This window comes from Zophobas morio, unplaced genomic scaffold, assembly GCF_036711695.1.
Source record: "Zophobas morio isolate AGI-343-1 ecotype UQ-CSIRO unplaced genomic scaffold, CSIRO_AGI_Zmor_V1 ptg000012l, whole genome shotgun sequence".
NCBI lineage: Eukaryota > Metazoa > Arthropoda > Insecta > Coleoptera > Tenebrionidae > Zophobas > Zophobas morio.
In genome coordinates, this window is record NW_026972117.1 from 3,959,414 (window position 1) to 3,974,694 (window position 15,281).

At 31.9% G+C, this 15,281-nt stretch overlaps 1 protein-coding gene across 4 annotated transcripts in view; it reads left to right on the plus strand.

The window, feature by feature from the left end:
- Positions 1-15,281, plus strand: part of LOC135127667 (SCY1-like protein 2) — a 274,358-nt gene that overhangs the window by 175,805 nt on the left and 83,272 nt on the right. For all 4 annotated transcript variants that reach the window (XM_064054200.1, XM_064054197.1, XM_064054199.1 and 1 more), the window contains exons 8-10: positions 5,126-5,240; positions 5,578-5,723; positions 14,462-14,615. In XM_064054200.1, coding sequence (XP_063910270.1) covers positions 5,126-5,240; positions 5,578-5,723; positions 14,462-14,615 — 415 coding nt within the window. The remainder of the gene's footprint in view (positions 1-5,125; positions 5,241-5,577; positions 5,724-14,461; positions 14,616-15,281) is intronic.

Genomic DNA, 15,281 nt, shown 5'->3' on the forward strand with positions numbered 1-15,281 from the left:
GGACTTTTCGACTTTTAGATTTTTCGATATTTTGAATTTTAAGACTTCCCGATTTCTTGTTTTTTTATTTTTCAATTTTTTTAATTTTCAATTTTTTGATTTCTCAATTTATCGAGATGTTGATGTTTCGATTTTCTTTTTTTTTTACAAATACTAATTTTTCGATTTTGCACTTTTTCGATTTCTGGATGTTTTAGTTTTCCAATTGTTCGATGTTTCGATTTTGAAATTGAGGAATCCAATAACTGAAAAATCGTAAAACTGAAATACGGGAAAAATAAAATATCGAGAAATCGAAAATTTGAAAATTCGAGAAATTCAAAAATCCCAAAATTGAGTAAACGAAACACTGAAAACCGAGAAATTGAAAAATTGAAACATCAGGAATTGAAAAACTGATAAAACTGAAAGTTGAAAAATTTAAAAATAGAAAAGTGTCAAATTTAAAAAACGAAAGTTTTCCGATATCCCGGATTATCGTTTTTATATAGAATAGTTGATTCATTTCTCGATTTTTCAAATTTTCAATTTGTCGACGTTTCATTTTTCGATTTGTTTTAGTTTTCCAACTGTTCGATGTTTCAATTTTTCGACTTTCCGGCTTTTCTATTTTTGTTTTTTTTTTATTTTTAAATTTTTTTCAATTATTTGATGTTTCGGTTTCTCGTTTTTTCAATTTTTCGAATTTTCACATTTTCCGACTTATTTTTTTATGTTTAAAATGTTTCGATTTCTCAGTTTTTCAAGTTTTCGATTCCTCGACCTTGCAGTATTTCAATTTGGGAATTTTTCCATTTCTCAATGCTTCAATTTTTCGATTTTTCAGATTTTCGTAGTTTCGAATTTTCGATTCTTCCATTTTTGTTATTTCGTTTTTTCTATATTGGGATTTTTAGATTTTCAGTTCAAATTTTTTGAAATCTCCATTTTTCACAATTTTAGGATTTTTAAATTTTATTTGTATTTTTCAGGTTTTTTGGTTCTTGAATTTTTGTATTTTTTCAGGTTTCGATTTTTCAACTTCACTTTTTTGATTTCTCGGTTTCTCAATTTTTTATTTCTGAGTTTTTGGACATTTCAGTTTTGGGGTTTTTCAGTTTACTTATTATTCAATTTTTCGATCCTACGATTTTGCAGGTCTTTGATTTTCAATTTTTCGATTTTTTTAAGGTTTCGACTTCACTTTTTTGATTTTTCGATTTCTCAATTTTTCGATTCTTTAGATGCTCAGTTTTTGGATATTTCAGCTTTGGGATTTTTCAATATTTCTGTTCTTCGAATTTTGCATTTTTTTCACTTCTGGATTTTTCGATGTGTCGACTTTTTACTTTTTCGATTTTTAAATTATAGATTTCTCAATTTTTTGGTATTTTAATTTTTCAATATTTAAAATTTTAGATTTTTTGATTTCTCGATTTTTCATTTCAGCTCTTCCATATTTCATATTTTCAAATGTTTAGATTTCTTAATCGATCGATTTTTCGATTTCCCGGTTCTAGATTTTCTGTTTTTCAATTGTCGTTTTTTCAAATTTTCGATTTTTCAATTAATCCATGTTTTGATTTTCCCATTTATTGACTTTCAGGGGTTTCGGTATTCCTGTTTTCCAATTCTTTAATTTTTCGATTTCAGGTTTTTAATTTTTTATTTTTTAATTTTTTTAAGGTTTCGCTTTTTCGACTTCACTTTTTGGATTTTTCGATTGCTCAATTTTCCGACATTTTAGGTTCTCAGTTTTTGGATATTTCAGTTTTCGGATTTTTCTGGTTTCCCATTTTTCAGTTTTTAGATATTTCAGTTTTGGGATTTTTCAATATTTTGATTCTTCGGCTTTTCGATTTTTGGTTTCTGGAGTTTTCGATATGTCGACTTTTTTACTTTTTCGATTTTTCAGTTTTTCCATTGCTTAATCTTTCGTTTTTTCGACTTCCCAGTTTTAGATTTTCTGTTTTCAATTGTCGTTTTAAATTTCTCGATTTTTCAATGTTTTGATTTCCCGATTTACTGTCCCATTTTTAGTTTTTTTCATTTTTCAGTTTTGGGATTTTTCAATCTTTCGATTCTTCGATTTTTCAATTTTTTACTCCTGGATTTTTCGATTTTTTAATTTTGCGATTTTTAAATTTTAGATTTTTTAATTTTTAAAATTTTAGATTTCAATTTTTCAAATATTTCGATTTCTTAATCAATCGATTTTTCGACTTCCCGGTTGTAGATTTTCTGTTTTTCTAATGTCGTTTTTTCAAATTTTCGATGTTTCAATTTTTCAAATTTGACATTTGTAAACTGTCAATTTTTCGATTTTTCAATTAATCCATGTTTTGATTTTCCCATTTCTTGACTTTCGAGGGTTTCGATATTCCTGTTTTTCAATTCTTTAATTTTTCGATTTTCCAGGTTTTTGATTTTTTATTTTTAAATTTTTTTAAGGTTTCGATTTTTCGACTTCACTTTTTGAATTTTTTGATTACTCAATTCTTCGACTTTTTAGGTTCTCAGTTTTTGGATATTTCAGTTTTCGGATTTTTCTGGTTTTCCATTTATCAGTTTCTATTTCATTTTTCAGTTTTTCGATATTTCAGTTTTGGGATTTTTCAATATTTTGATCCTTCGACTTTTCGATTTTTGGCTCCTGGAGTTTTAGATGTGTCGATTTTTTTACTTTTTCGATTTTACAATTTTTCGATTGCTTAATCTTTCGATTTTTCAATGTTTTGATTTCCCGATTTAGTTTCCCATTTTCAGTTTTTCTTTCATTTTTGTGTTTTTCGATCTTTCAGTTTTGGGATTTTTCGATATTTCGATTCTTCAACTTTTCGATTTTTGACTCCTGGATTTTTCGATGGGTCGATTTTTTTACTTTTTCGATTTTTAAATTTTAGATTTTTTAATTTTTAAAATTTTAGATTTTTCAATTTCTCGATTTTTCATTTCAGTTCTTCGATATTTCAATTTTTCAAGTTTTCGAATTTTTCAAATGTTTCGAATTCTTAATCTTTTGATTTTTGACTTCCCGGATTTTTCAATTAATCCATGTTTTGATTTTCCCATTTATTGACTTTCGAGGGTTTCGATATTCCTATTCTTCAATTCTTTAATTTTTCGATTTTTCGGGTTTTTGACTATATATTTTTTATTTTTTTTCAGGTTTTTGATTTTTGATTTTTTAATTTTTTTAAGGTTTCGATTTTTCGACTTCACTTTTGAATTTTTTGATTGCTCAATTTTTCGACTTTTTAGGTTCTGTTTTCGGTTTTTCTGGTTTTCCATTTTTCAGTTTTCTTTCATTTTTCAGTTTTTCGATATTTCAGTTTCGGATTTTTCAATATTTTGATTTTCCGACTTTTCGATTTTTGGCTCCTGGAGTTTTCGATGTGTCGATTTTTTTACTTTTTCGATTGCTTAATCTTTCGATTTTTCAATGTTTTCATTTCCCGATTTAGTTTCCCATTTTTAGTTTTTCTTTCATTTTTGTGTTTTTCGATCTTTCAGTTTTGGGATTTTTCGATATTTCGATTCGTCGACTTTTCGATTTTTGGCTCCTGGAGTTTTCGATGTGTCGATTTTTTTAATTTTTCGATTTTTAAATTTTAGATTTTTTAATTTTTAAAATTTTAGATTTTTCAATTTCTCGATTTTTCATTTCAGTTCTTCGATATTTCAATTTTTCAAGTTTTCGAATTTTTCAAATGTTTCGATTTCTTAATCTTTTGATTTTTCGACTTCCCGGTTTTAGATTTTCTGTTTTTCAATTGTCATTTTGTCAAGTTTCCGATTTTTCAAATAATCGATGTTTTGTTTTTCCTATTTCTTGACATTCGAGTGTTTCGATTTTCCTGTTCTTCAATTCTTTAATTTTTTGGGTTTTCAGGTTTTTGATTTTTCAGTTTTTCAATTTTTTAAGGTTTCTATTTTTCGACTTCACTTTTTTGATTTTTTGATTGTTCAGTTTTTAAATATTTCAGTTTTAGGATTTTTCAATATTTCAATTCTTCAGCTTTTCTATTTTTGACTTGTTTTTTGATTTTTCCTTTTTTCCAATTTTTCAACTTTTAACTTTTTGTTTGTCGATTTCTTTATTTTTCGATTTTTCGACTGCATCACTTTTCGATTTCTCGTTCCTTTGATCTTTCAGTCTCTCAATTTTTCAATTTTTCGAATTGTTAAGTTTTTTGATTTCTCGATTTATCGAAATTTGGATTTTTCGATATTTTGATTGTCAATTTCTCAATTTATAAATTGTTCAATTTTTAACTTTCCGATTTTTCGATTTTGGCCTAATTCGGTTAATTTTAAATTTTACATTTATTCGATTTTGAGTTCTTCGATTTTTCGATTATTAGATTTCTCGATGATTCGAATTTTTGATTATTTTAATTTTTCATTTTTTTTTCTGACTGTTAATACCATACAGTTTATCGAAAACAACCACAAAAACTGTCACCAAAAACATTAAAAAAAAATTCATACAAAATAGAACACAGTGTTTCCAAAACGTTTTCCCCAAAAAAAAAAATCCATTGGGTTATTACGATTTCAACAAAATTCTTAGTTTAAGACGTTTTGCTAGTATAAAACACAAATAAAAAATTAATTCTTAGTTAACTAAAACTGTACCAAAAATATTCACTTAGTCGTTATAAAAACTTATAATTATAGTCTAAACCAACCAAATCGCTTCTGAACGCTTAGAGTCGACATTGGCCTGAGGGCGCTCTGGTCTGTAAATCAAACAAGTTCTCAGGCGACGAGTTGTAGTGAAACAAGTTTTTTTATTGGCATCGACTATTTAAATTTGGCGCTTGAGGTCTCCAATGTCAATAAGGGTGGTTTTGCAAAATCTATGGTAATGTGTTGAAAACATCACACCATTACCAAGTTTTTTATTTTGAGAAAATATTTTATGCTTTTACGTGCACTTCGAAAGATAAAGAGGTCACGCTTCCGGCGCATACCAATGAAGAACGATCGATATAATCAATCATGAATTTTTAAACAATTTGAAGCCCTGTTTGTTTGGGTTCTTTTGTTTTTACAAGTGATTTTCCGTGCCAATTACTCCAGTTAATTTACGAATTTTCCGACCAAGTAAGTTCGCCCTAAAGGAATTGTTTCACGTTTTCAGCGATCCTGCAGTCCACGCGCTGCAGTTTCTCGACGTTATTAACATGAAGGACCCCACGCAGAAGGCGCATTTTTACAGGAATACGCTGAAGGAAGCTTTGCCTTTCATACCCAAGGTAAATAAACAAGAACTCCGAAGAACCACTCAACTCCCACTTGCCACAAATCAAACTTCCCACAACTCCACTATTAATAAAGTTAGCCCCAGCGTATTGTTTCTCGCACGTCCTACAACACTCCACCCCCTAGGAATGTCGCAAAGATTTCCGAACATTTTCCTCGCTCCTTTGTGGAGTAAAAAACGATGAAGCGGCTCAAGCGTAAACCTGCCGTTACACGAAATCCCGGAGTGTTTCCGTTAGAGGATTTACCGCTGAATCGAATAATAGTGCACTTCGAAGAGTGCAATTAAAGCCCGATTTAATCAACTGATTAAAAGATGTTTGTCCGCAGAAACTTTGGTACCAACACGTGTGGCCTTCGCTCCAGCAGGAAATGAGGTCGCAGGAGGTCCTGGCGGCGGTCCTGCAGCCGGTGCTGTACTTGATTCAGGAGTCGACCATTGAAGAATACGAGTCCATTATTCTTCCGTCCTTCAGGTAAGAGAGGTCGGGAAATTTGATTCGAACGCGATTACGGTTAACAGTAGGGTAGTCAGTCGTTAGTTTTTATTTTATTTTCGTCGTAACAGTTAGCAGAACGGTCCACAAACGATATCCAAGAAGAACGTGAACGTGACTAGACTGATAATTAAAAACTATAAACGCGAAAGTGATAATAACTTTAATTGTTTAGTTGTTGTCATTCCGCTTTTAAATATACAAAGTTTTTCTTATTTCGAGCTATCCGCTTGAATAAAACTTGCCCGGAAAGTTAATTTAAGTTTTCTCTACCTGTTAGTTTCCGAGAAAGATATCTCCGTAAGGACGGTAAAATATACAACATAAAAGTTTCCGCAAAGAGAGAAATTTGTCTTAAGCAAATAAAAAATCCGTCAAGGTCGGGCTGTTATCGTCGTTTCGGCCAGAATGTCAGCTTGATGACGGCGAGCGGAATAATGATAATGGTTATGATCAAGTTTGAACGTTTAATTAAAACGTTTCAGCAAAATTAAAGATACAATGAAATACGTTTAATTAATTTAAATTATTACTCCTACATTTTATTGGTCTTTCAGGCCTGAACCACTAAATTTTAAAAGCCAAAAATCGTTTATTTGGATTAAAAAACTTCAAAGATTCCAATGGTAGAGACCGGAAGTCTGCATTTTGAACCGTTTTGCAATGATGAACCCGTAAACTCAAAAATATTTTTGAGATCTAGAATGAACCACGACTTTTATAACGGAAAAAAATTCTCCACTGCAAAATTCGACTGCAAACTGAATTTCAAGTGGATTGAAAGTGTTTCATTTTTTCACCTTATTTTCTGCCACTGCCAAAATTTTGGATTTCGATCATTTGAAATATATATCTTAGTTAATCAGGCTCCCAGTTTTTTGAAAATTGGTTCGTTTACTATTTCAGACATTCTGAACACGAATCTGTCTTCGCAATTGACTTATTGAGCGTCCTCTTTTTTTTTTATTTTTTCTTTGTGTGATGTCACTTATAGAAAAATGGAATCGTCCACTTTATCGATCTCTCAAGCCTAAATCACTAACCTATAAGAGATAGAAGTCATTTGTTGCGACGACAAAACTCCAAGGAATAGTATGGTACAAACCGAAAGTTTGGATTTTGAACCGTTTTGAAATGGTGAACCCGTAAACTCGAAAAATATTTTTTGAGATTCAAAATGAACCACAATTTCAATTAAAATCCGATTATTATTAAACTAACGACGGAAAAAAATTCTCCACTGCAAAATTCGACTGCAAACTGAATTTCGAGTCGATTGAAAGTGTTTCATTTTTTCACCTTAGTTTCTGTCATTGCCAAAATTTTGGATTTCGACAATTTGAAATATCTTAGTTAATCAGGCTCCCAGTTTTTTGAAAATTGGTTCGTTTACTATTTCAGACATTCTGAACACGAATCTGTCTTCGAAATTGACTTATTGAGCGTCCTGTTTTTTTTTAATTTTTTTTTGTGTGATGTCACTTATAGAAAAATGAAATCGTCCACTTTATCGATCTCTCAAGCCTAAATCACTAACCTATAAGAGCTAGAAGTCATTTGTTGCTACCAAAAAACTCCAAGGAATTGGTTGGTATAAACCGGAAGTCTGAATCTTGAACCGTTTTGAAATGGTGAACCCGTAAACTCGAAAAAAATTTTTTGAGATTCAAAATGAACCACAATTTCAACTAAAATCCGATTATTATTAAACTAACGACGGAAAAAAATTCTCCACTGCAAAATTCGACTGCAAACTGAATTTCAAGTCGATTGAAAGTGTTTCATTTTTTCACCTTAGTTTCTGTCATTGCCAAAATTTTGGATTTCGACCATTTGAAATATCTTAGTTAATCAGGCTCCCAGTTTTTTGAAAATTGGTTCGTTTACTATTTCAGACATTCTGAACACGAATCTGTTTTCGAAATTGACTTATTGAGCGTCCTGTTTTTTTTTATTTTTTTTTTGTGTGATGTCACTTATAGAAAAATGAAATCGTCCACTTTATCGATCTCTCAAGCCTAAATCACTAACCTATAAGAGCTAGAAGTCATTTGTTGCGACGACAAAACTCCAAGGAATAGTATGGTACAAACCGAAAGTTTGAATTTTGAACCGTTTTGAAATGGTGAACCCGTAAACTCGAAAACTATTTTTTGAGATTCAAAATGAACCACAATTTCAACTAAAATCCAATTATTATTAAACTAACGACGGAAAAAAATTCTCCACTGCAAAATTCGACTGCAAACTGAATTTCAAGTCGATTGAAAGTGTTTCATTTTTTCACCTTAGTTTCTGTCATTGCCAAAATTTTGGATTTCGACCATTTGAAATATCTTAGTTAATCAGGCTCCCAGTTTTTTGAAAATTGGTTCGTTTAATATTTCAGACATTCTGAACACGAATCTGTCTTCGAAATTGACTTATTGAGCTTCCTGTTTTTTTTTATTTCTTTTTTTGTGTGATGTTACAGAAAAATGAAGTCGTCCACTTTACCGGTCTCTCAAGCCTAAATCACTACCCTATAAGAGCTAGATGTCATTTGTTGCGACGACAAAACTCCAAGGAATAGTATGGTACAAACCGAAAGTTTGGATTTTGAACCGTTTCGAAATGGTGAACCCGTAAACTCGAAAAATATTTTTTGAGATTCAAAATGAACCACGTTTTCGATTAAAATCCAATTATTACTAAACTTATGACGGAAAAAAATTCTCCACTGCAAAATTCGACTGCAAACTGAATTTCAAGTCGATTGAAAGTGTTTCATTTTTTCACCTAATTTTCTGCCATTGCCAAAATTTTGGATTTCGACCATTCGAAATATCTTAGATAATCAAGCTCCCAGTTTTTTGAAAATTGGTTCGTTTACTATTTCAGACATTCTGAACACGAATCTGTGTTCTAAATTGACTTATTGAGCTTCCTATTTTTTTTTTTGTGTGATCTCACTGATAGAAAAATGAAATCGTCCACTTTATCGATCTCTCAAGCCTAAATCACTAACCTATAAGAGATAGAAGTTAATTGTTGCGATCAAAAAACTCCAAGGAATAGTATGGTACAAACCGAAAGTTTGGATTTTGAACCGTTTTGAAATGGTGAACCCGTAAACTCGAAAAATATTTTTTGAGATTCAAAATGAACCACGATTTCAATTAAAATCCAATTATTATTAAAATTGTGACGGAAAAAAATTCTCCACTGCAAAATTCGACTGCAAACTGAATTTCAAGTCGATTGAAAGTGTTTCATTTTTTCACCTAATTTTCTGCCATTGCCAAAATTTTGGATTTGGACCATTTGAAATATCTTAGATAATCAAGCTCCCAGTTTTTTGAAAATTGGTTCGTTTACTATTTCAGACATTCTGAACACGAATCTGTCTTCGAAATTGACTTATTGAGCGTCCTGTTTTTTTTTATTTTTTCTTTGTGTGATGTCGCTTATAGAAAAATGAAATCGTCCACTTTATCGATCCCTCAAGCCTAAATCACTAACCTATAAGAGCTAGAAGTCATTTATTGCGACCAAAAAACTCCGAGGAATAGTATGATACAAACCGAAAGTTTGGATTTTGAACCGTTTTGAAATGGTGAACCCGTAAACTCGAAAAATATTTTTTGAGATTCAAAATGAACCACGATTTCAATTAAAATCCAATTATTATTAAAACTGTGATGGGAAAGAATTCTCCACTGCAAAATTCGACTGGAAACTGAATTTCAGGCCGATTCGAAGAATTTTATTTTTTCACCTTATTTTCTGCCATTGCTTTTTTTTTTTATTTCGACCATTTGAAATATCTCAATTAATCAGGGTCCCAGTTTTTTGAAAATTGGTTCATTTATTGACTCAAACATTCTGAACACGAATCCGTGTTCGAAATTGACCTATAGAATTTCCTGATTTTTTTTATTTTTTTTTGTGTGATGTCACTTATAGAAAAATGATATAGTCCGCTTTATGGGTTCCTCAAGCCTGAACCACTAACTCCTTAGACCCAGAGATCAACTTCTGCGACCAGAAAACTCCCAAGGAATTGGTTGGTATAAACCGGAAGTCTGAATCTTGAACCGTTTTGAAATGGTGAACCCGTAAACTCGAAAAAAACTTTTTGAGATTCAAAATGAACCACGATTTCAATTAAAATCCAATTATTATTAAAACTGTGATAGGAAAAGAATTCTCCACTGCAAAATTCGACTGCATACTGAATTTAAAGTGAATTGAAAGTGTTTCATTTTTTCACCTTATTTTCTGCCATTGCCAAAATTTTGGATTTGGACCATTTGTAATATCTGGGTTCATTAGGCTTCCAGTTTTTCAAAAATTGGTTCGTTTATTAATTCAAACATTCTGAACAGGAATCCGTGTTCAACTTTGACCTATCGAACTCCCTGATCTTTTTATTTATTTATTTTTTTGTGTGATATAACTTATAGAAAAATGATATTGTCTGCTTTATCGGTCCCTCAAGCCTGAACCACCAGCTGATAAGACCCAGAAATAATTCATTGTGGCCAAAAAAGTCCAAGCAATTGAATGGTGCAAACGAGTGCTTTGGATTTTGAACCGTTTTGAAATTGTGAACCCGTAAACTCGAAAACTATTTTTGAAATTCAAAATGAACCACGATTTCGATTAAAATCCAAATCTTGTTAAACTCATGATTGGAAAGAATTCTCCACTGCAAAATTCGACTAAAAATTCAATTGCAGGCAGATGGGAAGAGTTTAATTTTTTCATCTTATTTTCTGCCATTGGCAAAATTTTGGATTTGGAACATTTGAAACAACGCGGTTAATCAGACTCCCAGCTTTTTGAAAATTGGTTCATTTACTAATTTAAACATTCTGAACTCGAATCCGTGTTCAAAATTGACCTATGGAGGTTCTTGATTTTTTCTACTTCTATTTTTTGCGTGATACCATCTATAGAAATATGAAATCGTCTTTTTGTCGGTCTATCAACTCTGAACCTATAACTTATAAAACCAAGAACTCACTCGTTGGGACCGAAAGACACCAAGGAATTGAATGCGACATACCGGAAGTCTGGATCTTGAATCATTTTGAAATCGTAAATTCGTAAACTCGAAAAATATTTTTTGAGTTACAAAATGAACCACGATTTCAACTAAAATTCAATTCTTATTAAACTTATGATGGGAAAGAATTTTCCACTGCAAAATTCGACTGGTAACTGAATTTCATGCAAATTGAAAGAGTTTATTATTTTGACCTTATTTTCTACCATTGCCAAAATTTTGGATTTGGATCATTTGAAATATCTCGATTAATCAGGCTCCCAGCTTTATGAAAATTGGTTCATTTACTAACTCAAACATTCGGAATAGGATTCCTTGGCCGAAATTGACCTATGGAGCTTCCTCATTTTTTTATTTTATTTTTTTTATGTGATGTCACTTATAGAAAAATGATATCGTCCGTTTTATCGGTCCTCAACCCTGAACCACTGACTTATGAGACCCGGAAATCATTCGCTGCGACCAAAAAACTCGAAAAAATTGAATGGTATAAATTGGAGGTCTGGATCTTGAACCGTTTTGAAAATGGTGAACCCGCGAACACAAAAATATTTTTTGAGATTCAAAATGAACCACGATTTCAATTAAATTTTAACTATTATTAAACTTACGACGCGCAAAAATTCTCGACTGCCAAATTCTACTTGAAATTCAATTTTAGACGGATTGGAAGAGTTTAATTTTTTCATCTTATTGTCTGCCATTACCAAAATTTTGAATTTAGACTATATGGAATATCTCGGTTAATCAGGCTCCCAGATTTTTGAAAATTGGTGCATTAACTAATTCAAACATTCTGAATACGAATCCGCGTTCGAAATTGACCTATGAAACAACCAAATTTTTTTTATTTTTTTGTAATGCTTCTTGTAGAAAAATGATAACGTCTCCTCTATTGGTCACTCAAGGCCTGAACCACTAATTTATAACACCTAGAAATCATTTTTTGCGACCAAAAAACTCCAAGGAACGCAATGGTACAAACCGGAAGTCTGGATCTTGAACCGTTTTTAAACGGTGAACCCGTAAACACAAAAATTTTTTTTTTGAGACACAAAATGGACCACGATTTCAATTAAAATCCAATTATTATTAAACTCATGACGGGAAAAAATTCTCCACTGCAAAATTCGACTGCAAACTGAATTTTAGGTAGATTGGAAGACTTTCATTTCTTCACCTTACTGTCTGCCATTACCAAAATTTTGGATTTAGACTATTTGAAATATCTCGATCAATCAGACTCCCAGACTTTTGAAAATTGGTTCATTAACTAATTCAAACATTCTGAATACGAATCCGCGTTCGAAATTGACCTATGAAACAACCTAATTTTTTTAATTTTTTTTTTGTAATGTTCCTTATAGAAAAATGATAACGTCCGCCTTATCGAACCCTCAAGCCTGAACCAGTAATTTATAAGACCCAGAAATCCTTTTTTGCGAACAAAAAACTCCAAGGAATGCAATGGTACAAACCGGAAGTCTGGATCTTGAACCGTTTTGAAATGGTGAACCCGTAAACTCAAAAAATATTTTTTGAGATAAAAAATGAACCACGATTTCGATTAAAATCCAATTATTTTTAAACTTATGATGAGAAAAAATTCTACGCTGCAAAATTCGACTGCAAACTGAATTTTAGGTAGATTGGAAGAGTTTCATTTCTTCACCTTATGGTCTACCATTACCAAAATTTTGGATTTGGACTATTTGAAATATCTCGGTCAATCAGGCTCCCCGATTTTTGAAAATTGGTTCATCAACTAATTCAAACATTCTGAATACGAATCCGCGTTCGAAATTGACCTATGAAACAACCTAATTTTTTTTAATTTTTTTTTTGTAATGTTTCTTATAGAAAAATGACATCGTCCGCTTTATCGGTCCCTCAAGCCTCAACCACTAATTTATAACACCTAGAAATCATTTTTTGCCACCAAAAAACTCCAAGAAATGCAATGGTATAAACCGGAAGTCTGGATCTTGAACCGTTTTGAAATGGTGAACCCGTAAACTCGAAAAATATTTTTTGAGACACAAAATGAACCACGATTTTAATTAAAACCCAATTATTATTAAACTCATGACGGGAAAAAATTCTCCACTGCTAAATTCGACTGCAAACTGAATTTTAGGTAGATTAGAAGAGTTTCATTTCTTCACCTTATTTTCTGCCATTGCCAAAATTTTGGATTTAGACCATCTGAAATATCTGGGTTCATGAGTCTCCCAGCTTTTCCAAAATTGGTTCATTTGTTAATTCAAATATTCTGAACACGAATCCCTGTTCAAAATTGACGTATCGAGTTTCCTGATTTTTTTATATTTATAGAAAAATGATATCGTCCGATTTACAAACCAGAAGTCTGGACCTTGAACAGTTTTGAAATGGTGAACCCGTAACCTCGGAAATATTTTTTGAGATCTACATAGAATGAACCACGATTTCGATTAAAATCGAATTAATATTAAACGGTCGGCGTCAACGAATTTTGCATTACAAAATTCACCTTGAACATCCTCTTTTGAACCCTTTTTTTCAAAAATTTGGACAAGAAGAAAAATAATATCAAATACAAAGGGTTTTTATGTAAACAAAAAATGTTCCTGTTTAGATTTCTCAAATCCGACATATTTAAAGATGGAGGTTTGAAATTTTACACATTTTTTTAATTAGTGTTTTAAGTTAGTTTGTTAAAAATAAACGTCATTAAACACCAAGCGTTCTTTTTTAGGTATGATTATTTTGAACTTTGAAAAAAAAAATACAAATTAGAGTCAACACCCTGCCAAAGCGGATTATTCTTCTAAGATCAGCACTTAATGAAATTTTATAAAGTTTGCTTGCCAAACGAGAACTTCTAAAATTTACTAAAGATCTCGTCGTTGACAAACCTTTTGAGAATATTATGAATACATGACGAAAGAACTCGAAAATCTTATCTCGGTCATTAGTTAAAGGACCTTAAAGTATGAGAAAATACGTGCTAAAAGCTTTTTATGAAATTTCATTAACTACTTCCTCTCGGCAAAAAACTTCTAAGCAGATGACATCAAAGCCGATAAACTAACTGCGGAACTTGATTAATTAAGGTAATTATTTATAGAACGGCCCCAATATTTAATAAAACATAAAACTGAATAAAAGTTGCCACAATTTGTTCTCTTGAATCTCACTCAATTAAATCCAGATTTACCATCTTCCTCATTTAATCCCGGACTATTCCATCCGCTCATAAAACTTTCCGAACATCAATAAAAAATGACACTTTAATTATTAATCATAACCGTTATCAAGCTGCTGACATAGGTAGTCTAAAATTGGATTCTCTTTGAATCCTTGCAAGATTAATTTCGTTTCCAGCCCCTTCCAGGCATCAGAATCGCAACACGATGCCTTTTTAAACCCGCTTTGAACACATTTATCCTTGTTTATGCAAATCTCTACACACAAATTAAAAATTCATTTCTACGTCAAACGTCCGAGACGTGTATGAGTCGCTCGCGATAGCTCGCTGCGCTTCATTGCTTTTCGCCGTTTTTCCGACACGAGATTACAATCATCACAAAGCGGAAATCGCGCCGCGATCCTTTTAAGCCCTCATTACTCTCGTTCAGGAAATTTCCATACAAATATAAGTATAACAAAAACAAATTTGTTCCAGGAGCGTGTTCTCGGCTCCTAAAACAGTTCAAGCCACCGTCACGCTTCTCGAAAATTTGCACATAATATTAGAGAAAACCCCGCGAGACGATATTCGCACTGAAGTGCTGCCAATGCTGTACAATGCCTTCGAAAGCACCACGATACAGGTTCAGGTGAGTAGGGTTGTTTATGCGCTTTCGTCGTTATTTCGAGAAGGGGTGCGGTTGGGGGCGGCTGCATTATTGGTTGCTGTGTTTATGGATAGGGGGAACATGTAGTAATGGAATTTCGGCACTTTGAGATAATGTAAAGTTTCGAGGGGGACGAGAGGCCTTTGATTTGAGGAAATTTGATGCAGGTGAAGGACTCGTTCTTTCAGGTTCAAGTGTTCATTGGAGGTGCAAAAATGGGGAAGGGTGATTACAGGGGGGTGAAGTTTGGATGGGGGTTGTTGGTGACGCTTGTGGGGTGTCTTACTATGTATAGTTTGGATGTTCTAAAATAAGATCAATCATGAAAGTGTGACTACAATAGTTCTAATATATACTGCTCGACAAAAACTGGGATACTTGAATTTTATTATTAACATATATATGTATACACATAACCTAAAAGTTATCAGTTAAGCAGTTTTCTTATCTTTAATATTACTAATACAGAAATAAAAATAAATGTTGATATAATAGCTGAAAAATCAACCCTTGAATTTTTTTAAATATACTTAGGAGATTATGGATAATTCTGATTTGTTTATCAGCCACCTGAAGTTTTCATATATCATGGTCTAAAAAAAATTGGTAGAAAATTATTATTTACTTATTACTAGATTGAACAATTGA